This window comes from Thamnophis elegans, chromosome 13 (assembly GCF_009769535.1).
Source record: "Thamnophis elegans isolate rThaEle1 chromosome 13, rThaEle1.pri, whole genome shotgun sequence".
Classification (NCBI taxonomy): Eukaryota; Metazoa; Chordata; class Lepidosauria; order Squamata; family Colubridae; genus Thamnophis; species Thamnophis elegans.
The window spans coordinates 3,045,130-3,069,151 of NC_045553.1; the positions used below are offsets into that span (position 1 = coordinate 3,045,130).

Genomic DNA, 24,022 nt, shown 5'->3' on the forward strand with positions numbered 1-24,022 from the left:
ACCCCACAGTTCCCCTCTTCAAACCACCCTGTCCTCTAGCACCGATGGCGTTACCTAGTAGGGTTATGAAACGTCCGCCAGAAACCCCAGCAAGCAACATTTCCAGCAGAGTTGCTTTTCACCCCCCCATTACCTTCTCTGTCTCCCTCCTGGCCTGCAGCACCTTCTCCTGCTCCCTCTTCTGGGGCCTGAGGCACAATCTGGGGCAGAGAGAAAAAGCCATGAGAACAGGATTCTGAAACCCCCCCCCCCTCAAGACGGGCTGCAGCACTAACTGTCCCCTATTTTTGTTGCCCCTCCCTCAAACAGCTGGCTTGATCTGGGGCTGGGGAGGGAGACGGCGTCCGTGGCATCCCCTAATATTTCTCTCCCCTCCCTCCTCTTGGCTTGAGATTTTTAAAATCTTAGCTGAAGGTAAAGGTTCCCCTCGCACATGTGTGCCAGTCGTTTCTGACTCTAGGGGGCGCTGCTCATCTCATAAGCATGTGCATTAACTCTAGGATAAGTAACGGTGACCTGATTAGAAGCTAGAATAGGGATAGGAATAAGGAGGAATATTAGCATATATGAATGTTATATAATAGAATATAAGCAATAATTAGATGGAAAGTTTAGCAGTTAAAAGATGGCATTGCCATGTATATTTAAATAATATTACCGTTGGCATTAACTATTTTAAAACAAACAAGTATATTAATACTACTAAAGGTTTTCCCCGCACATATGAGCTAGTCATTCTTGACTCTAGGGGGCGGTGCTCATCTCCGTTTCAAAGCCAAAGAGCCAGCGCTGTCCAAAGACGTCTCCGTGGTCATGTGGCCGGCATGACTCAACGCCGAAGGCACACGGAACGCTCTTCCCTTCCCACCAAAGGTGGTTCCTATTTCTCTACTTGCATTTTTTACGTGCTTTCGAACTGCTAGGTTGGCAGAAGCTGGGACAAGTCCCGGGAGCTCACTCCGTTACGCGGCGCTGGGGATTCGAACCGCCGAACTGCCGACCTTTCTGATCGACAAGCTCAGCTGTCTTAGCCACTGAGTCCCCTTAAAATCTTAAGCCAAGTGCAAATTACATCGGTCGGGGAGGTGAAAAGGGCTGCCGTAGTCGCTATTTTCAACTTTTACAAAAAGAGGCCACCCCTCAGAAAATCAGCAGAGACGGTTCCGGAAATATCTTTTCTTTTGGGTCTTTGCTACTTTCTATTCTTCTACTATGCATTTTCTATGGTGGGAAAATGGGATTGTACGGGGTTTGATGATATGCAGCCATAACAACGTTCTTTCTAGAAAGCCAAGGTCATCCTTTGTCTCTGCACCTCTGCACCTGACCGGAACTGGATGGGTGGAAGCTGCCATTGTGGCAGTGGAAGATTGGACCATGGGATGGACTTGTGGGTGTGTGTGTGGGGGGGGGCAAGATCTTGAACTTTCAACTGAGTGGGGGAAACCGGGAAGCTTTCAGATTCGGGTTTTCCCAGATGTGCCAACGTGGCTCTCTTCATAAATTGGAACTTTGAGGAATCTTTTGCCTTGGACTCTGATTTAATTTTGGATGCTATTTGGAAGATAGACACTTTGAGCTCAAGAAGGAGCGTTTTTCTTTCAAGATCCAGATGTTTCCAGCATCTGAACGTCCATTGTCCAAGTAACTCTCCTACTCTTCCCCATTCAACAGAAGAGGAGCGTTTCTCTGTCAGGTGCAGGAGTCCATTCCTGCAGGGGATGCCCTCCCCCCCCAACCCAATTCGCAGCCAACCGGGATTTCCCCACCATACCTCTCTCTTCTGGCTCAGGAGAGACTCTTCTTTTTGGGGGGCGTCCCCCGCGACGCTGCCCCTCTCCCGCTGCTCCTCTTCCCTGGTTTGAGAGGCGGCTTCCCCTTCGGAGGAGGTCAGCCCCTCCTGGACTTTGGGGGGCGCCAGGCCTCCAGCTTCTTCCTCCTCCTCCTCCTCCTCCTCCTCCGAAGGCGGCTGTGGTTCGGGACTGGAATCTTGCTCATGGGAATTTGGCCCAGGGTCTTCACCGCTCGCCTCGCCCTCTGGGAAAGGCGCTGGCTTGGAAAGCGGGTGGCTGGGGACAGCTTCCAGGAGCAGGACGGTCCCCAGAGGAGGTTCTGTAGGGGGAGGAAGGAGCTTGAGAAAGCCCACCTCAATCAGAAGGAGCAGCCAAGCGTTGTGGGGCCCCACAACTCCCATCATCCCTGTTGCGGCCGGCCAGGGATGATGTGTGCTGGTTTTATAAACTTGGGAGCTTTACATATGTACTGAACAAAATCAGTGGCACCTGTTGTGGCCCGCCAGCAGCCAGCGGCGCCGACAACACATTCGGAGAGCGGAGGAGGTTGGGAAGGAAACATGGGCCTGGAGTCTCTGGAAGGCTCTGTGTCGGAGGCAGAGAGGGGGCCAGAGCCGTCTGACAGTTATCAGCTGCCTTCTGACATCAGTGAGGCAGACGAACAGCTGGAGCCTGTTCCCAGTGTGCGCATCCGCAGAGGAAGGGAACAGCTAAAGAACAGGGGTCGACTTGGGAGTAAGGCCGCAGGGGGACGGTGAATGGCCCCTCCCAGAGGGAATAAAAGAGGAGCGAAAGGGGAGTGGAGCTTGCAGGAGACACTAAGTTCATTCCAAGTGTTGCGGCGTCTGAAAGATATCGGCCTGGCTACTCTCCAGGTCGATAACTATCTCGAAAGACTGCAGGAGAGGAAAGACTTTGCTGGAGAGGAATTCACGGCCAATTCAATAAAAGGGGTTTATCGGGGTGACGACTCGGCTTCATGCTACTGGAGAAGCCACGGTCGGAACAATCCCTGCCAGCAGTATATTAGGCTTCTGCGGGCTCCAGCTTTATCGCCTTGATCCAATCTACAAGCGCCCTCATGCCAACAGGCTGGGCTCAGTGCCAAGCTTCACCCCCCACCCTCAGCCCACCCTAGGTGTTCCCTGTAGGGATCTTCGTCCTGGCCTTACCTGGACCATCAGCCACCTTGGGATCCAGCTGCTCCTGGACCTGGTTTTCAATCAGCTCCTGCCCTGCTCGCTTTTGCACCTGGAGGAAGCCGAAAGGAAAATAAACTCTCAACGCCCCCCACCCCCAAGATCCGTTCAGCAAAACCCCCTAAGCGCACGCAGAGTCCGGTGCCTGCTGGCATAAGCTGGGAAGCCGTATGATAGATGGTCCTCGACTCACGGCTGCCGTTGAGCCCGAAATGTCTGTTGTTAAGTGATCCCAGCTTCCCCGTTAATATTAAAGCCATTAATCCCCCCCCCCCGCCAATAGCGAGATTAGCAGAAAGGACCATCAACTAGGAAAAATGCTGCCCTCTGGTGGGGAAAATGGGGAAGTCTCAATTCCTGGCAAAAGGATAGGGAAGAAATGGAGGGAGTGACAGTTTTTATTTTCCTGGGCTCCAAGATCACCGCAGATGGGGACGGCAGCCAAGGACTCAAAAGGGGATTTTGCTCCTGGGGAGGAAAGCGATGGCCAATCTAGGCAGCATCCTAAAAAGGAGAGACCTCACCCTGCCAACAAAAGTGCATAGTCAAGGCTTATGGTTTTCCCAGTTGCAATGGATGGCTGTGAAAGTTGGACCATAAGAGAGGCTGAACGCCAAAGAATGGAGGCCTTTGAGCTCTGGTGCTGGAGAAGAAGACTCCTGCATTGAGTCCCTTGGACTGCAAGGCCATCCAACCGGTCAGTCCTAGAGGAGATCAACCCTGGCTGCTCTTTAGAAGGTCCTAAATCCTGAAGAGGAAACTCAAAGGCTTTGGCCACCTAAGGAGAAGGAGGAAGGACTCCCTGGAGAAGAGCCTCATGCTGGGAACAATGGAGGGCAGAAGAAGCAGAAGGGGACGGCAGAGAAGGAGGTGGCTGGATGGAGTCACTGAAGCAGCCAGCGTGAGCTTCAATGGACTCCAGAGGATGGGAGAGGACAGGAAGGCCTGGAGGAATGTCGTCCATGGGGTCGGAGACAACTTCAGAACTAACAACAACAACAACATAGAAAAGATTAGATAGATAGATAGATAGATAGATAGATAGATAGATAAGATAGATAGATAGATAGATAGATAGATAGATAGATAGATAGATAGATAGATAGATAGATAGATAGATAGATAGAAAGAAAAGATGGACTGCAAGGCCATCCAACCGGTCAGTCCTAGAGGAGATCCATCCTGGCTGCTCTTTAGAAGGCCAGATCCTGAAGAGGAAACTCAAAGACTTTGGCCACCTAAGGAGAAGGAAGGACTCCCTGGAGAAGAGCCTCATGCTGGGAACGATGGAGGGCAAAAGAAGAAGAAGGGGACGGCAGAGAAGGAGGTGGCTGGATGGAGTCACTGAAGCACCCGGCGTGAGCTTCAATGGACTCCAGAGGATGGCAGAGGACAGGAAGGCCTGGAGGAATGTTGTCCATGGGGTCGGACACAACTTCACAACTAACAACAACAACATAGAAAAGATTAGATAGATAGATAGATAGATAGATAGATAGATAGATAGATAGAGATAGAGAGAGAGAGAAAGAAAGAAAGAAAGAAAGAAAGAAAGAAAGAAAGAAAGAAAGAAAGGAAAGAAAAGATGGACTGCAAGGCCATCCAACCGGTCAGTCCTAGAGGAGATCCACCCTGACTGCTCTTTAGAAGGCCAGATCCTGAAGAGGAAACTCAAAGACTTTGGCCACCTGATGAGAAGGAAGAAGGACTCCCTGGAGAAGAGCCTCATGCTGGGAACAATGGAGGGCAGAAGAAGAAGAAGAAGGGGACGGCAGAGAAGGAGGTGGCTGGATGGAGCCACCGAAGCAGTTGGCATGAGCTTCAATGGACTCCAGAGGATGGTGGAGGACAGGAAGGCCTGGAGGAACGTTGTCCATGGGGTCGCGATGGGTCGGACACGACTTCGCAACTAACAACAACAACAAAGGTTCTTAAGGCACAGCTCTTCTCCAACAGGGGGCCCTCCAGAGACGGAGTGACGAGGGTTGCACATATGAAACCATGGGTAGCGCAATCCTAAAGCATGTACAGAGGGCAAAATTGCGGCAGCTCTGCCCAAAAGCCACCCAAGGGGTAGCCAAAAAGGAAGATTTGAAAATGTCTCACACTCCGAGGGAGGGAGAGGGGGGAATCTAATGCCTCCCAGTTGAGGGGCTGCCTCCTTGCCTTCTCCTCCTGGGATGAGCCGTAGTGGCTTCCTTCCTTCCTGTACAATGGTTAGAATGCAATATTGAAAACTAACTCTGCTCAAAGGTCGACTCAGCCTCCCCTCCTTGCAAGGTGGGTCAAATGAGGACCCAGATTGTTGGGCCCAAGAGGCTGACTCTGTAAACCGCTTAGAGAGGGCTGTAAAAACACAGTGAAGCGGTATATAAGTCTAAGTGTGATTGCTATTGGCTTTCCTTCCTTCCTTCTTCTTTCTTTCTTTTCTTTCCTTGTTCTTTCTTTCTTTCTTTTTTTCTTTCTTTCTTCTTTCTTTCTTTCTTTCTTTCTCCTGACTCAGCCTTCCCTCCTTCCAAGGTGGGTCAAATGAGGACCCAGATTGTTGGGCCCAAGAGGCTGACTCTGTAAACCGCTTAGAGAGGGCTGTAAAAACACAGTGAAGCGGTATATAAGTCTAAGTGTGATTGCTATTGGCTTTCCTTCCTTCCTTCTTCTTTCTTTCTTTTCTTTCCTTGTTCTTTCTTTCTTTCTTTCTTTCTTTTTTTCTTTCTTTCTTCTTTCTTTCTTTCTTTCTTTCTTTCTCCTGACTCAGCCTTCCCTCCTTCCGAGGTGGGTCAAATGAGGACCCAGATTGTTGGGGGGCAAGAGGCTGACTCTGTAAACCACTCAGAGGGGGCTGGAAAGGATTGTGAAGTGGTATATAAGTCTAAGTGTTATTGGTATTCCTTCCTTCCTCTTTCTTTCTTTTCTTTCCTTGTTCTTTCTTTCTTTCTCCTGACTCAGCCTTCCGTCCTACCGAGGTGGGTAAAATAAGGACCCAGATTGTTGGGGGCAAAAGGCTGACCTTATAAACCACTTAGAGAGAGCTGTAAAACCCTGTGAAGTGGTATATAAGTCTAAGGGCTATTGCTATTGGCTTTCCTTCCTTCCTTCCTTCCTTCCTTCCTTCCTTCCTTCCTTCCTTCCTTCCTTCCTTCCTTTCTCCTGACTCAGCCTTCCGTCCTTCCGAGGTGGATAAAATAAGGACCCAGGTTGTTGGGGCAAGAGGCTGACTGTAAACTGCTTAGAGAGGGCTGAAAAAGAACTGCGAAGTGGTATATAAGTCTGAGGGCTGTTGCTTACCTGGGCCTTTCTGTCCCCTGCAGCATTTTCATCTTGGTCCTTGGACGCCCGAGCCGTTTCGGTGGCCCTTCGGTGATGGAAAGCTTTCCCCGCCAACTTTGCAGCTTGAGGGAAAGGAAGAAGAGCCGTTTCAAACAGGAGACCATCGTTAAGAGCAACGGCCCCCAACTTTGGGGCACTGGGGTTCGGTTCCGCGGAGAGAGGTTTTTCCACGGATCGGAAAGGACGTGGTTTCACGTGGTGCCTCCATCCCACGGATGGGACTTTGCTCGTTGGTGTGGCATGATTGCTGGCATTCCGGGGCTCATTTCTGGCCTCCAGTTGGGGACCCCTGATTTAGGGAGCCTTGTTTGGAAGATGGCGGTGATGAAAGGACGCAGTGACCCCTCTCCACCATCCACCCCTTCCTGGAAGATTACAATACACACACACACCCCAAACCTCTGGAGGCAACCTGTTCTGACCGAGGCTTCCCGAGAGCCTGAAGAAAACTCCTGGTCCCGACAAAACTCCCTTTTATTAATTGACTGTGAGTTCTGCTCCTTCACATCCGGCAAAGTCTTTCAAGGGAGGATTTACGGTCACAGACCTTATCTGGCTTGGAGAGCTGCCAGGCTGATATCTGCAGAACTTGGCAAGGAGTCTCGGAGAGTTAGGAACCAATGAAGTGAACTAATTGTCTCCTGCAAACTCCACTCCCCTGTCGCTCCTCTTTTATTCCCTCTGGGAGGGGCCATTCACTGTCCTCCTGTGGCCTTACTCCCAAGTCGCCCCCTGTTCTTTAGCTCTTCCCTTTGTCTGGCAACTCTGTGCATGTGCACAATGGGAACAGGCTCCCGCTGTTCTTCTGCCCCACTGATGTCTGACTCTGAAGGCAGCTGATAACTGGCATTCAGCCCTGTCCCCCTCTCTGCCTCCGACACAGAGCCCTCCTCAGAGCCTTCCCCAGACTCCAGGACTGGCCCAGGTTCCTCCCCAACCCTCCTCACTGTTCGACTCCACTGCCAGATTAACTGGCTGCTGGCAGGCCGCAACAACTGCCCTGCTGGGTCTGGTACCTTCAATTTCTTCCGCGCGCAGCTGGCGGATAGCAGCCCGGATGAGTTTACGTTCCTCGTACTCGCTGGTTCCTCGCAGCTGAGAAGGGAAGCAGAGTCAGGAAAGGTTCAAAGGGATCATTTCCCCCCTTTGTGGCCCATGCGCTGAAGGGAGGCCACCCAGAGAGCCTGGACCCATCGGCTGGAGTGCAAATGCAAGCAATTTTCTTGATGGAAAATAACGATAGCACTTAGATTTATAGACTTTCCAGCCCTTTCTAAGCGGTTTATAGAGTCAGCCTCTTGCCCCCCCCCCCCCAAAACAATCTGGGTCCTCATTTTACCGACCTCAGAAGGACGGAAGTCTGAGTCAACCTTGAGCTGGTCAGGATCTCCTGGCTGTGGGCAGAGTTAGCCTGCAATGCTGCATTCTAACTACTGCACCACCTTGGCCCTTCCTTCCTTCCTTCCTATCTTCCTTCCTTCCTATCTTCCTTCCTTCCTCCCTCCCTATCTTCCTTCCTCCCTCCCTTCCTTCCTACCTACCTTCCTTCGTTCCTCCCTATCTTCCTTCCTCCCTATCTTCCTTCCTCCCTCCGTCCCTATCTTCCTTCCTCCCTCCCTCCCTATCTTCTTTCCTCCCTCCCTATCTTCCTTCCTTCTTCCCTTCCTTCCTATCTTCCTCCCTCCCTCCCTATCTTCCTTCCTTCTTCCCTTCCTTCCTATCTTCCTTCCTTCTTCCCTTCCTTCCTTTCTTCCTCCCTCCCTCTCTTTCTTCCTTCTCCCTCCCTCCATATCTTGCTTCCTCCCTATTTCCTTCCTCTCTCCCTATCTTCCTTTCTCCCTCCTTCCCTCCCTCCCCACTTACCACTAGCACAGACATATGCTGCTTTCCATCTCTCTCTAAGCAGTTTACAGAATCAGCTTCTTGCCCCCAACAATCTGGTTCCTCATTTTTCCGACCTCGGAAGGATGAGCCGTGTTGGTGCAGCGATTAGTGTGCAGTACTGCAGGCTACTTCGGCTGACTGCTGATTGCTAGCAGTTTGGCAGTTCAAGTCCCACCGGCTCCAGGTTGACTCAGCCTTCCGTCCTCCCGAGGTGGCTCAAATGAGGACCAGATCGTTGGGGGGGCAAGAGGCTGACTCCGTAAACCCCTTAGAGAGAGGAGCTATAAAGCATTGTAAAGCGGCATACAAGTCTAAGTGCTAACTGAAGGCTGAATCCACCTTGAGCCTGGTGAGGTTTGAGCTGCTAAATTGCAGGCAGCCGGCAGGCAGCAGAAGTAGCCTGCGTTGGTGTACTCTAACCACTTAGACTTACCGTATTTTTCAGAGTATAAGACGCACCAAACTTTTGAAGAGGCAAATTAAAAAAAAAAAGTTTTGCCTCTGCAGACCTCCCAAAAACGGCCCGTTTTTCGCTCATTTCTGCCCTCCCCAGCCCCCAGGAGCACTGTGGAAGCCTCCTAAAGGCTCTGCACGGCCATTTTGGTGAAGGGGGCGGGGCTTCAGGAGGCAAAAAATGCTGTATTCAGTGTATAAGACGCACCCAGATTTTCAGCCTCTTTTTTGAGGGAAAAAGGTGCGTCTTATACTCCGAAAAATACGGTATATGCCGCTTCATAACGCTTGACAGCAGAATTTCTGGCTTGGTTGATTGGCGGGAGGACAGGGCACGGTCCCACGTGAGCAGCTCTGTGTCAATGACCCTTTGAGCTCCCACTGGAACGTGGAAGTGCCCCTCTGGGCTCCTCTGGGGTCAGGAAGGGCCTCTCCGGAGAGCTACGGCCCTGTTCAGCAGGGACCTACCAAGGCAGTCAGCTCCTCCACCTCCTGGATGTTCTCCAGCTTTCGCGAAAGGGCATCCAGAGACTTCTGTTGCCGCTGTTCCTCTTCTCGCTGCCAGGACCTGAAGGGACCAAAGGGTGGAGGGGAGCATCGCTCGGGAAGGCGCCCCAAATCCTTTGCCTTGCCTGGCGTGGCCTGGGCTGCCTCTCCCAGGGGAAGGGAGCTCTTGCGCTCCGGGGAGAAGGATCCGGAGGCAGGAGGGCAGCGAGAATGAGGCGGCCCATGGTCTGCTGGAAAAGCGGGCATTTGGGTGGGGTCGGAGCCCCTCGTGCGGCGCCCAAGATGGGGGGGGGAAGGGAGGGAGGGAGGGGCTGGGCTTGCTCGGATCAGCCGCAAATGCCCCAGCTTTTGTGGACAGGTCAAAGGGACGGGAGGAGCGATGGATAGGTTGACATTAAAGATAAAAGGATAAAGAAGATACGGAATACATTTTGAGATGTATTCTATGGGATTTGTTTTATCAACAGACAATCGAGGTAGAAATTAGAAATCGAAAATTACGACGGTGTATAAGGAGGCCGATAATAATACCCTGTTGACTAAGCGTTCATGCACGTTAAAGACAAACGGATATATTTTTTAAATTCTTTAATTCTTTTTTTTTTTAATGTATTTTCTGTAAGCCGCCCGGAGTCCTTCGGGATTGGCCGGCCTATAAATTTATTAAATACTAATACTAATATTATGTGTACATACATTGACCCAGACAATACGTTGTTCACACAGCACTTATGCATGGATAATGAGGAAGGAAGAAAGATAAGAAGGAAGGAAAGAAGGAAGGAAGGAAGATAGGAAAGAAGAATGGAAGATAGGAAGGAAGGAAAGAAGGAAGGAAGATAGGAAAGAAGAAAGGAAGATAGGAAGGAAGGAAAGAAGGAAGGAAGGAAGATAGGAAAGAAGGAAGGAAGATAGGAAGGAAGATAGGAAGGGCCATGGTGGTGCCAACTGCCAGGAGTTAGATCCCAAGTGCTTATTTTGAGGCTCAAAAGAAAATAAGACTCTGTCTTACTTACATGGGAGATAGTTAGCACATATGTGCAACCTACTACACACATACACACAGTCACACACATATATAGATACACATACCATGTTTCCCCGAAAATACGACATGTCCTGATGATAAGGCCATGCCACATTTTTCTGGTGGGCAAAAATATAAGCCCCTCCCCCACGCAAGTAAGCCCCCTGGTTAACCCCCCCCCACCGCCAGCCAGGTAGAGCGCCACTCACCAACCTAGCGGTATCCCGAAGGTGCCAAACCGCGGGAACTGGGGGGGGGAGGCAAAGGTGATCGCGCTGCTTGGCGCCTTTGGGATACCGCTAGGTTGGTGAGCGGCGGTGTGCCCAGCTGAAGAGGGGGGTTGCCGGGCAGCTGCTCTCTTGCGAGCGGGCTCGTGAGCGTGGTCGCTTCATGGCTGTTGTGTTGTGCTGCTGCGACAGCGCAACACAGCTATTCACTCCTGAGGCTCTTGCCCGGCTCTTTGGGAGGCCACTCACATGAGAGCAGCCGCCCGGCAGCCCCAAATCAATAAACCCTCCCCTCGTAATAAGGCCCAAGCCATATTTTGTGGGTCAAAAGAAAATAAGACCCTGTCTTATTTTCGGGGAAACAAGGTACACACACACACACACACACACACACACACACACACAGTCATATTCATATATATATATATATATATATATATATATATATATACACACACATACATACATACATACACACACACACACACACACGTATACACAAACACATATACAGACAGATATGTGTGTGTGTGTGTGTGTATATATATATATATATATATATATATATATATATATATATATATATATATATATATATATATATATATATATATGTTATATTTATGCTGATAAATAAATAAAGGGAGACTAGTATAGATCTATTTCAAGCTATTTAGCTCTCATCAGCTAGCCATACCCAAGTTTTTGGGAATCAAGTTTTTGGGTATGGCTAGCTGATGAGAGCTAAATAGCTTGAAATAGATCTATACTAGTCTCCCTTTATTTATTTATCAGCATAAATATAACAAATGTAACAAAAAAGGCAACAGTAAAAAATATTGGGTTTCTGTCTGGATGGTCTCTTGTGACGAGCCTAATGACAGAGAGTGGAAGTGTGACCTTCCTCCCATACTTGGGCATACCAGGGGTTGTGACTCTAAGTATATATATATATATATGTATGTTATATTTATGCTGATAAATATGACTTTAAGTGTATATATATATATATATATATATATATATATATATATATATATATATATATATATATATTTTAAATACAAAAAAAAAAAAATACAAATATATATATATATATGATTTTTACAACCCCTGGTAAGCCCCAATTATGGGAGGAAGCTAACTGCTTCCATCATCTGTCAATCGGCTCGTCACAAGAGTCCATCACGACAGAAACCCAATATTTTTTACTGTTGCCTTTGTTATATTTGTGTTTTTTTTTATTTGTGCTGATAATAAAATTCACTTAACAACCATATAACTCATTTAACAACTGCCGGGATTCCCTTAATGGCGATGGCGAGAAAGGTTGTAAAACGGGGACGGGACTCACGGGATGGCCGTCTCACTCAGCACAACCCAAACCTCGGGCTCAATGGCGGCTGTTTGGTCAAGGACTGCTTGTAAATTCATTGAGCCAGGAAATTTAAAAAAAAACGCTTTGGGGAGGTTGGCCTGGGAGGGTGTCAATGCCAGAAAAGTGGGGTGCAGAGGGAAGCGGGGGCCCCAAACTCACCTCAGCCGGTTCTCCTTGTTCTCCTGCCGTTCCGTCCGGAAGCGCTTCGACGCCAGTGCCTCCTCATCACGCTCCAGCTCCTGCCGGCGCAGCTCCCGGATGGCCGAACGGATCTGCCTGCGCTCGGCCAAGTCCAGGGTTGCTTCCAGCTATGTGGGAAGGGAAGAGAGGGGGGGGGGGTCATTCAGGGACAGGTCAAGGGCATTGCGGAGGCCACCCACCCCGCCTAGAACAGGCATTCCCGGGCCTCTCTTCGGCCACCCCCGGGGCCAGACACACAATGGGCGCAGTGTGAGGTTTGCACAAAGTGGCACTTGTACCCTCCAGCCAAGCCCTTGTGCTCTCCGCAGGCTTAGTGGCTCATGCACGCAACCATCCCCGTCCCTCGCCGTCTCGGCTACCGCCCAAAACTCTCCGCAACTTCAGCCGAGGGATACGGCTACCTCTGTAATCATCCTGCAAGGAAGATGCCTACTCCTAAAACTCTCCGACTGGCTTCAGTGAACAGATTAAATTACGCTCCGTGGAGGCAGGAAGCAGTGTATGTGTGGCACCGGCCCCCATCATGCTCGGCAGAGATCACGGGGCGCCTTGGGGCTCCGAATTCTAGGGAAAGTGGACCACCAGCCTGGGGGAAGCCGCGGACAAGGTCACCCTCCCTTCATCCGTGTGAGCTATCACAGGCTGACGGAGACAGGAAGGGCTGGGAACGCAATTTGTAGCTGTGAACGACAAAAATGTTTCAGAGGGGTTATTAGGCAGCAGGAATGTGTGCTGGTTTAATAAACGGAGCTTTCCAGATGTGCTGAGCGAAATCAGTGGCACCTGTTGTGGCCCGCCAGCAGATTCGGAGAGAGAGGAGGGTTGGGGAGGAGCCTGGGCCAGTCCTGGAGTCTGGGGAAGGCTCTGAATGAGGGCTCTGTGTCGGAGGCAGGGAGGGGGCCAGAGCCGTATGCCAGTTATCAGCTGCCTTCAGAATCAGACATCAGTGAGGCAGAAGAACAGCTGGAGCCTGTTCCCAGTGTGAGTTGTCGGAAGAAGGGAACAGCTAAAGAACAGGGGTTGACTTGGGAGGAAGGCCACTGGTGGACGGTGAATGGCCCCTCCCAGAGGAAATAGAAGAGGAGCGAAAGGAGAGTGGAATTTGCGGGAGACCATTAGTTCGCTTCATTGGTTCGTGACTCTCCGAGACTCCTTGCCAAGTTCTGCAGAGATCGGCCTGGCAGCTCTCCAAGCCAGATAAGGTCTGTGACCGTAAATCCTCCCTAGAAAGACTTTGCTGGAGGTGAATGAGCAGAATTCACCGTCAATTAATAAAAGGGATTTTTTGGGGGGGGTGGGCTGGTGTCGCGCACGCATTGCATTATCGGTGTGGGCACGTGAAGGCAAAAAGGTTCGCCATCACTGATCAACTTCCTGCCTGTACAGGGGGTTGGACTAGAAGACCTCCAAGGCCCCTTCCCACTCATTCATTCTCCGAAGCACCGGAAAGCGAGATAGGAAATGACGGATGGAAACCGATCGAGGAGAGAAGCACGACATGGAAGGAAGGAGAAACTTCCTAACAGTCCAAAAATTAACCAGTGGGGCTCTTCTGGGGGGGGGGGGGGGGGGAGGGGTGCCAAAAAGAAGGGAACGAGAAATGCAAACAAGGGAAGGGGGGAAAGGAAGGAGGGAGGGAAAGCCAGTTGGAGGAGGAGGAGGAGGAGGAGGGGAGGGAGAGAGAAAGAGAAGGAACAAAACAACCTAAAAGGACAGAGAGTTTCTCCTTATATGGACTAATTCCCTTGTAGCTGCAGCCAGGAAAAGGGTGGAACTAATTCATGTTCCAGAAACAGAAAAAAAGGAAAGCGGCTGTCAGAGAAAGAGAGATGTGAAAATATCTACTCCGACCCCTTTCATATCCTGGACGTTGTCCGTTCCGACACTATGAGGCATTGCATGCCAAGACAACCAGACACAAAGGCAGTTTTTCTCCCCCTGCCGTCACTCTGCTGAAGAACTCCTTCCCACAACATGGTGGGTGGAGGGTCTCCTGCTTGGGCAGGGGGTTGGACTAGATGACCTACAAGGCCCCTTCCAACTCTGTTAATCTATCTATCTATCTATCTATCTATCTATCTATCTATCTATCTATCTATCTATCTTCTATCTATCATCTATCAACATCTATCTATCTATCAACATCTTATCTATCTATCTATCTTCTATCTATCTATCTATCTATCTATCTATCTATCTATCTATCTATCTATCTATCTATCTATCTATCTATCTTCTATTTATCTATCAACATCTATCTATCTATCTATCTTCTATATCATCTATCTATCTATCTATCTATCTATCTATCTATCTATCTATCTATCTATCTACCATCTTCTATCTATCTATCTATCTATCTATCATCTATCTTCTATTTATCTATCATCTATCTATCTATCTATCTATCTATCAACATCTATCTATCTATCAATATCTATCTATCTATCTTCTATCTATCTATCAACATCTATCTATCTATCTATCTATCAACATCTATCTATCTATCTATCTATCAACATCTATCTATCTATCAATATCTATCTATCTATCTATCTATCTTCTATCTATCTATCATCTATCATCTATCTATCTATCTATCAACATCTATCTAATTATTTATCAACATCTATCTATCTATCTATCTATCTATCTATCATCTATCTATCTATCATCTATCTATCTATCTATCTATCTATCTATCTATCTATCTATCTATCTATCTATCTATCTATCTATCTATCAACATCTATCTAATTATTTATCAACATCTATCTATCTATCTATCTATCTATCTATCTATCTATCTACCTACCTACCTACCTACCTACCTACCTACCTACCTACTTATCTTCTATCTATCATCTATAAACATCTATCTATCTAACACTATCAAACAACCTAGTAGAGCTGTATTATTAATATTGATATTATTGGTGATGATGATGATAATAATAATAATTATTATTATTAGATAATATTATTAATAGATAATTATTATTAGATAGATAATATCCTTCTCATTTTTCCTATTCCCTATTTCCTTCTCTTCTTAAGGCCATCCCTGTCTTGATTGTACCGTATGATTTATATTGCTTGTATTAGTTCGTATCCTTCTATGCTTTATGCTGGTTGCTTTTTCAGTATCCCAGAACTATTTATTGTTCAGGGCTGTAGCTTATGACTTAATGAGCATTGTGTTTTATCATGATGATGATGAGCATGACTCATCTCTTGTGGCTTGAATGTACACTGTGAACTTAATATGCGCTTGAGGCAAATTCCTTGTGTGTCCAATCACACTTGGCCAATAAAGAATTCCTATTCTATTCTTCATTCTATTCTGTTCCATTTTATTCATTCTACTCTATTCTATTTACTCTATTCTTCATTCTATTCTAACTCTCATTCTATTCTTTCTGTTTATTCTATTCTATTCTTCATTCTATTTTATTCTCCTATCTATTCCATTTACTCTATTCTATTCTAAATCTTATTGTTCTTTCTGTTTATTCTATTCTATTTTATTCTTCATTCTATTCCATTCCATTCTAATTCTTATTTTATTCTTTGTTTGTTCTATTCCATTCTATTCCAGTGGTCCGTGAGAAAATTTGGGTGGTCCCCAGGAAAGATTTTTGCATTTTGATATTGCACTAAATCAGGGGTCTTCAAACTGCGGCCCCTGGGAGGGATACGTGCAATAAACACTTGTGTTGCTGCAGAGAGTTTCCCCCTTTGGGGTCTTGTTGTGGGGGTCGGAGGGGGGCAGAAATTCCCACTTGGGGTCTGCTTCGGCCTCCTGGTGGGGGGCTTTGGGCGAAGGCTGGAGGGAAGCACCACTGGTGGGGAAGAGCCGGAGGGCCTCGTTCCAGTGGGACGGCATCCTGGCCTGGAACTGGCTGACCATCTCAGCCCGCTGAGCCTCCAGGCGCCGGCACCTGGCCTTGCACTCTCGCAGGTCTTCCCTCTGCTTGGAAACTATGCTCCTAGTCCTCAGTGAGGTCCTTCTGCTGAGCCTCCTTCTCGGCCAGATCCAATTTGAACTGAGCTGTTTTGCCAACTCTTTCTCCTGGGGGCTGCTTAGCTCCAGCAACTGCTTCCTGTTGCAGCCCTAAGGATCCTGGGTGGGCAGGCGAGGAGTGGCTGGCAGGAGAGGGGTGAGTAGAGGCTGGCGAAGCGTCTCTCGACCTGAGTGACACCGAGTTGGCCACGCCTACCCAGTCACATGACCCCCCAGCCAGCCACACCCACCCCAGCCAGTCATTAGGCGGCTCATATTAGTGGTCCGCAGGATTTAAAATTATGAATTTAATGGCCGCCGAGGTCCGAAAGGTTGGTGACCCCTAAGTTAAAGGGCAGGGACCCTCTTCCCGACCAGGGATGAAATTCAGCGGGTTCTGACAGGTTCTGGAGAACAAGCTTGCACTCAATCCAGACAAGACCGAGTGGCTATTGATATTGCCTCCCAAGGATAGTCCAGACATTCCACCTCTTAGCCTGGGGGGGTGAAATTATACACCCGCAATTTGGGTGTCCTCCTGGACCCACAGCTGACGTTAGAACACCATTTGTCAGCTGTGACCAGGGCGGCTTTTGCCCAGGTTCGCCTGGTACACCAGTTGCGGCCCTACCTGGACCGGGAGGCACTTCGAATGGTCACTCACGCCATCGTCACCTCAAGACTGGATTACTGTAACTAAACTAAACTAAACTAAAACTTCCCCAGGAGTATGGAGGGAATGGAGATTTTGCAGTATCCTTCCCCTGCCATGGCAACCCAGCCACGCCCACAGAACCGGTCCTTTTGAGCAAGAACTCGATGTAGCCTCCTGCCTGCCAAAACCTCCCTGGTGGGTGATGCCTCAACTGGCAGAGGTGAGTGCCAACGGGATTCAGGTCTGAACAAGGCTCTCTCTCCCCCTTCCAGGCAGGGCAGGGCCTTGGCGCTCCTCCCCACCACTGCGCAAGCAGTCAGGAATCCCTACCACGGAGCACAAAGGGCCCTTGTGTGCGGCAGGCAGGCAGCGCTGCCTTCTCTCTGGCTGCGGACGGGCCAGGTGAATCCCAGAGAGAGAGAGAGAGAGAGAGAGAGAAGGCCAACTCACTCTGGCTTGGAAGAAAAACGGCTCCCAAGCACGCAAAAATTTATGTTGGGGTTGGGCTGGGAAGGAAGGGGAGATTTCGGCTCTCTCTACCTAACGACACCTTTGTAGTTTACCACTAGAACCGAGCCCAAGATTTCCGTCGCCGAGCGAAACCTTTGTCGTGCGCCTTCTGTTTTGCGATGCCGTCCTTGCCGCAGTTTTGAAGCGAAACCGCTGCCGTTTAGTGAAATCGGTAACACAGCCATCGGGGACGAATGACACCCGTCAATTAGAGACGTCACAGTGGCCGAGTTCCCATCTCGTCAAGTTTCACACAACCACACCTTCGCCTCTTTCATTCCGCAACTTATTAAGGCCGCAGTTGACAACTCTGGGAATGGGAAACCGCACAACCCGGAGGCCATCCAGGTGGGAGAAGTCTCTTCTAAGCCAGTTTTTAAGCCGCAACGGCGAAGTTTACACAACGCGCTAAGCCAACCTAAAACCTTATATAGCCCTTTGCGTGAAACGGGCATGAACTGGCATGAAAGCTAAGGCACCAGACAACCCTTGGGTGGGTAGTTTATTTCCCTGCTGGCGAGGTGAGCAAAGGAGTAATTGGGTGAGTCCTTCCCACCGACAGAGGCCAAGAATCGGAGTAACAGATCTATGGAAGCGATTCTGCCGAAAGCCACCGAACGGCACCGGACTCGGGCCGTTTCTCACCCAACACAGGATTTGGACATTGAAGCGTTACGTAAAGAAGGAGTTTCAAAACCTCGTGGTAAGAAGGAGTTGCAAAGTCTGTGTACGACTACGGGGACCTGAGAGCGGGCGGCAACTCGCACGAACTCCAAAGATGCGTCACTGAAGGGCTGCCGTCAAAATATAATAAACCCAGGAAAGGAAGCTTGCGAAACGAAGATGGGGATCTCAAAGGAAGCGCCATTCGAGGTGGCAAGCAGGGGGAAGGGGTTTCCCTACCTGGCTCGGACACCCCCCTCCAAGGAGACCCTCTGCATTTTTCTAAATTTTTCTAAAACAGGGACAAAAATCGTGACCAGAAGCTGCTTTGAGTAAGCAGAGGTTGGTTGTAATCAGGGATTAGTTATTTGTGGATTAGCGCCGTTTGATGAATGCAGGCCGGTTGGGTTACCTTAAAATACCTGCAAGAGTATACAAGAAAGCAGGTAATTCGGTAATTGGGTTAAGGAAGGCTTTAAGCGACAGCCGCTACTATGCTACGGTGTTCCTCGCTTTTAGATTGGTGTGAAATTCATAAGGAATAGCCCTGTAATTTGTAAATGAGGGCGAGTTTACAGAATTGGATTAAGCAGCTTCGGTAATAATCTCGCCCCTTGTTCCGGTCTCAAAGGGGAATGCATTCCCTTAAGCTTCTAATGTTTACAGATTAACAAGAGTTGGAAGGGACCTTGTAGGTCATCTAGTCCAACCCCACCCCCCCACCCCGCCGCCCAAGCACCATTTCTGGCAAATGGCAGTCCAGTCTCTTCTTGAAAGCCTCCGGGGATGAAGCGCTCACGACTTCTGAATAATAACAGAGTTGGAAGGGATCTTGGAGGTCATCTAGTCCAACCCCCTGGCCAAGCAGGGGACCCTACACCATTTCTGACAAATGGCAGTCTAATATCTTCTTGAAAGCCTCCGGTGATGAAGCTCCCAACTTCTGAATAACAGAATAATAACAGAATAACAGAGTTGGAAGGGACCTTAGAGGTCATCTAGTCCAGCCTCCCGCCCAAACAGGAGGCCCTATACCATTTCTGACAGATGGCAGTCTAATATCTTCTTGAAAGCTTCCGGTGATGAAGCTCCCAACTTCTGAATAACAGAATAATAACAGAATAACAGAGTTGGAAGGGACCTTGGAGGTCATCTAGTCCAGCCCTCCGCCCAAACAGGAGGCCCTACACCATTTCTGACAAATGGCAGTCTAATATCTTCTTGGAAGCCTCCGGTGATGAAGCACCCGCAACTTCTGAGTAACAGAATAACAGAGTTGGAAGGGACCTTGGAGGTCATCTAGCCCAACCCCACGCCCAAGCAGGGGACCCTACACCATTTCTGACAAACGGCAGCCCAGTCTCCTCTTGAAAGCCTCCAGCGATGAAGCTTCAGGACTTCCGCCGCTCTTTAATTTCCTTTCTCTGTTTTTCCTTTGTCACTCAAAAGTCTCACTTTGGGGATTACTGTAAATTTAGGCACAACGGGCTATTCAACAAATCAGGCTCCTCCCCGGCCTCACGCCCCAAAAACCCTGGCCTTAAATGCAACGTGTGAACCCACACACACACCCTTCTGTCCACAACCCACAAACTGGCGGCATGTGACAAATTCAAAATTGGGAAACGATCCTTCCCCCCCCCCCCACCTCCCGCCAAAGTAATCCAGTAAAAATCCACGAAAGGACAACGAGAGGAACAGATCCACATAACGACGAAACGGAAAGCCAGCAAAGCAAACGCCACGTCTAGTTGCCTCCAAAACAACTCACAAACACATCGCTGGGCCAGAAAAAAAAGGGGGGCAGAAAGAAGCTTTCTCTTTAGGCTGCTTCACCGCAAACCGTCAATTGTCTCCAAAGGAGAGAGACAGCATCAGGGGAAAGGAACTCACCAATTTCCGGAGCGTGCCTTCGTCCATGCTCAGGAGTGCCTCTTCGGACATGCTGCCGCCGGATTCTGCCGTCGGGGCACACCCCCCCCCCTCCTCCTTCTGCCCAAAGTAACCGGCCAGGCACAGAAAGGAAGGGAGGTCTCTCCGAAGGTCTACTTTGGGGTCAAAACGGATGGTGCCCTGGAAGCGAACAAAGGCCAGCTGATCAGGCAGAGAAAATAAAAAGAAACAAACCCATCAATCAATTATCCTAGAAAGGCAACGGATGGGAAAAGCTAATCCCAAAACCGCCAGGGTCTTCCCTTCCCCCTTTAACTCCAAGGAATGAGATTCCCCTCCCTCCCTGCCCAATTCCTCTACTTTTCAGGCTTCCTTAGGACATAGGTAAATAGCAATAGTTAGATTTATATACCGCTTCATAGGGCTTTCAGCCCTCTCTAAGCGGTTTACACAGTCAGCATATCGCCCCCACAGTCTGGGTCCTCATTTCACCCACCTCGGAAGGATGGAAGGCTGAGTCAACCTTGAGCCTAGTGGGATTTGAACAGCCGAATTGCTGAACTGCAGTCAGCTGAAGTAGCCTGCAGTGCTGCATTTAACCACTGCGCCACCTCGGGCTCCTAGAGTTCCCCTCGCGGATAGGTACTCATCGTTCCCGACTCTAAGGGGCGCTGCTCATCTCCGTTTCAAAGCCGAAGAGCCAGCGCTATCCGGAGACGTCTCCGTGGTCGTGTGGCCGGCATGACTCAATGCCGAAGGTGCACGGAACGCCGTTCTCTTCCCACCAAAGGTGGTTCCTATTTTTCTACTTGCATTTTTTTAACGTGCTTTCGAACTGCTAGGTTGGCAGAAGCTGGGACAAGTCACGGGAGCTCACTCTGTTACGCGGCGCTGGGGATTCGAACCGCCCAATGTCCGATCGACAAACTCAGCATCTTAACCACTGAGATTTAAGATTTAGTTTATTTGTATGCCGCCCTTCTCCGGGAGGGACTCAGCGGGAGGGACTGAGCCACCGCGTCCCTCGTAGGACATTTGTACAGGGAGATGAAAAACAAGGCTGAGACACAGCTTCTATCCCAGGGCAGTAATTATATTGAATTCTGCGGTATAGTGCGATACCAATGCAACATCCGAGGTTTTCAACTTGAATTATATGGCATGTGAAGGATGTTTGTGTTTTGTGTTTTTATAGTTGTAATCTACACTGAAGATGGCATTTAATTTTCGTTGGACGAGGTGCAATGGCAATAAAGTAAACCAATCACAATAAAGTAAGCTAAACAACACCGCAAGTTGTTTTGTCACCGAAGCCAGAGCCCCGGTGACTTCACTCCCAGCAATCTTGGTGCCTACGGAAGTCCCTGGCATTTCTCTCTCCTGCAAACACGCACCAGGTGAAGAATTCCCCAGGACTGCGGAGGACGAAGGGATCGGGAAAAGAGACGGACAGCTCATTCCGGTCATTGGCTGCCCGTGTACCCAGCATGAGAATGGGACACGGGCGCTACCACGTTGGGGAAGGAAGGAGCACAGCGCAAGGGGAGGAGAACCTGAGGCTCAGGGTCATTGCTACCAGCCAAAACTTTAGCCCGAGTTCCCACAATTTCTGTCATGCCCCCCGAGGGAAACAGAAGCGAGAACAGGCACATTCCCACGGCATATATATATATATATATATCCAAACACGGCATGGTTTCTCCACCTGGCCTCCCGCATTCCGTGTGACTCCGGTCCATCAAGGTACGTTTATGGCTTGGAGTTCATCCAATCTAGAAAACTGGCTCTATAAAGGAAGCCAGGATTTATTTCAAACTGGATTTGTTTATTCTCCCCTAACTACGCCAGGGGGGCAGATGCCCCCTTCCACGCTTCATTATTGGATGTCATGCCACGGGAAACTGATCCAGGGCCCCTTCCCCTTGGGAGAGCTGTATGCAACCAACACCTCGTTTTCATGCACGCTGATTTAAGTGTACATTTAAAGTGACAATAAAGTTGTTATTATCCTGTTTCAATTGTTATGCGATCTTCTCTGCCATTTCCTCTTCTTGGCACATTTTCCAAAGTCTCAACATAGTGTGGGGTCTCCTGGTTGGGCAGGGGGTGTAGCCGTTGGACTAGATGACCTCTAGGGTGCCTTTATTCCATTCCATATTCTATTCTATTCTCCTTCCTTCTTCCTTTCTCATTCTATTCTATTCTCCTTCATTCTTCTCTCCTCCTTCCTTCTTCCACTCCATTCTTCTTCCTTTTTCCTTTCTCATTCTATTCTATTTCATATTCCTATTCTATTCTCCTTCCTTCTTCCCTTCTCATTCTATTCTATTCTTCATTCTTCTCTCCTCCTTCCTTCTTCCACTCCATTCCTCTTCTTCTTCCTTTCTCATTCTATTCTATTCCATATTCATATTCTCCTTCCTTCTTCCCTTCTCATTCTATTCTCCTTCATTCTTTCCTCCTCCTTCCTTCTTCCACTCCATTCTTCTTCCTTCTTCCTTTCTCATTCTATTCTATTCCATATTCCTATTCTATTCTCCTTCATTCTTCTCTCCTCCTTCCTTCCTTCTTCCATTCCATTCTTCTTCCTTCTTCCCTTCTCATTCTCTTCTACTTGCTTTTTCCTTTCTCATTCTATTCTATTCCATATTCACATTCTATTCTCCTTCCTTCTTCCCTTCTCTTCTTCCTTCTTCCCTTCTCCTTCCCTTCTTTCCTTCTCTTCTCTTACCTTCTATTCTATTCCTGCATTCTATTCTATTCCTATCCTATCCCACCCTCGGCATTAGCCTCCCTGCCTGGATCCACAGGGCATCCCCACTGCTGACCGACAGCCCAACCAACCAGCCTTGCCTAGCCCTACCCAGTGCCCACCCAAGCCACGAAGCGCCAGAGCCTCCCTGGGACACGCGCTCACACAACCCTCCAAACCCGTGCAAAGCAAAGCTCCGCCGATCTTGCCAGGGAACCCGCTAGGGGGCTCAGTGGCTAGATAGCTGAGCTTGCCGATCAGTAATGATCGGCGGTTCGAATCCCTAGCACGGGTCTCCTGCGTGAGCAGGGGGGGGGGTTGGACTAGATGACCTCCCGAGGTCCCTTTCCAACTCTGTTCCCGTTACTAGACCGGCCAGCCAGCCGAATTCTGCTCCAATGGATCCCAACGCGGCCCCACTTTCCCACCCAGATCACCGCTGCCACGAAGCCAGCTCCTCCTCCTCTTCCTCTTCCCAGCACAAAGACCCCCCTACTCCAATAGGGGGACCCTCTTCCCAACCCCCCCCCCTTAATCCGGATCAAGGGTGGGAATCCCGAATCCCCAATCCGGATCGGCTCGACGTACCTCCCCCGGCGGCGCAGAGCTATCCAAAGGTGCCCGCAGCGGATGCCGACGAGACTCTGAGCTCAGCCGCCCAGCGCAGCTCAGCGAGACAGCCAGCTTTCCCGGAGCTCCGCCTCTCTCTCCCTCGAACGAGCCAATGGCAGGGCGCGGCCCCGCCCAACGGTCCTGGCCGCGCCCCTGGCCCTCCTTGTCATTGGTCGGTTTGTAACCGTCGGGCCCGCCTCCTAGAGGCTGGACGCGCTTGGCATGTTGGGAATTGTCGTTTCGGGCAGACTCTGCCCTGGCGGGTGGGGGAATCAATGCAAGGTGGGTTTTTTTCCTCTTTTGATGCATCTGATTACAGATTAACAGAGTTGGAAGGGATCTTGTAGGTCATCTAGTCCAACCCCCCCCCCCCGCCCCAAGCATTGGGCATCTCCAAGCATGCTTTGATTACAGTTTAACAGAGTTGGAAGGGATCTTGTAGGTCATCTAGTCCAACCCCCTTCCCCCCCCCCCCGAGCATTGGGCATCTCTGAGGATGCTTTGATTACAGATCAACAGAGTCGGAAGGGACCCTGTAGGTCATCTAGTCCAACCCCGCCATCCAAGCATTAGGGCATCTGCAAATCTGGAGGTTGGGAGAAGAATCAAAACAGTCATGCCTTGCATGGTGAGTTTTCCAAACAGTGAATAGGGTCATTGGTTTGCATATCTGAAATGGTCTGGGGTCTCCTGCTTGAGCGGGGGGGGGGGGGGGGGGTTGGACTAGAAGACCTCCAAGGTCCCTTCCAGCTCTATTCTCATTGATTGATCGCCCCCAAACGTACAAGGGACGTTTCAAGTATTCAGCTCTTGAGGTTGAGCCCTTGGATTCATCCAGAGTTCGCAAAGGAGTGGGCTGCTACTGCCTTTATGGGAGATTTCCCCCTCCCCTTTTAATTTCCTAGTCTTGGTCTCCAATCCAAGCCCAGCCAAAGTTG

The 24,022-nt window shown here is 49.4% G+C and overlaps 1 protein-coding gene across 3 annotated transcripts in view; it reads right to left on the minus strand.

Moving 5' to 3' along the window:
- Positions 1 to 23,158, minus strand: part of SMTN (smoothelin) — a 64,440-nt gene extending 41,282 nt beyond the window's left edge. For 2 of the 3 annotated variants that reach the window (XM_032229489.1, XM_032229491.1), the window contains exons 1-9: positions 23,061 to 23,158; positions 19,721 to 19,921; positions 11,955 to 12,103; positions 9,125 to 9,224; positions 7,336 to 7,414; positions 6,278 to 6,381; positions 2,966 to 3,044; positions 1,775 to 2,112; positions 134 to 200 (exon numbers count right to left, since the gene is read on the minus strand). In XM_032229489.1, coding sequence (XP_032085380.1) covers positions 134 to 200; positions 1,775 to 2,112; positions 2,966 to 3,044; positions 6,278 to 6,381; positions 7,336 to 7,414; positions 9,125 to 9,224; positions 11,955 to 12,103; positions 19,721 to 19,771 — 967 coding nt within the window. In that variant the 5' untranslated portion in view covers positions 19,772 to 19,921; positions 23,061 to 23,158. The remainder of the gene's footprint in view (positions 1 to 133; positions 201 to 1,774; positions 2,113 to 2,965; positions 3,045 to 6,277; positions 6,382 to 7,335; positions 7,415 to 9,124; positions 9,225 to 11,954; positions 12,104 to 19,720; positions 19,922 to 23,060) is intronic. The other variant, XM_032229490.1, reaches the window with a different exon arrangement.
- Between the last annotated feature and the right edge of the window lie 864 nt (positions 23,159 to 24,022).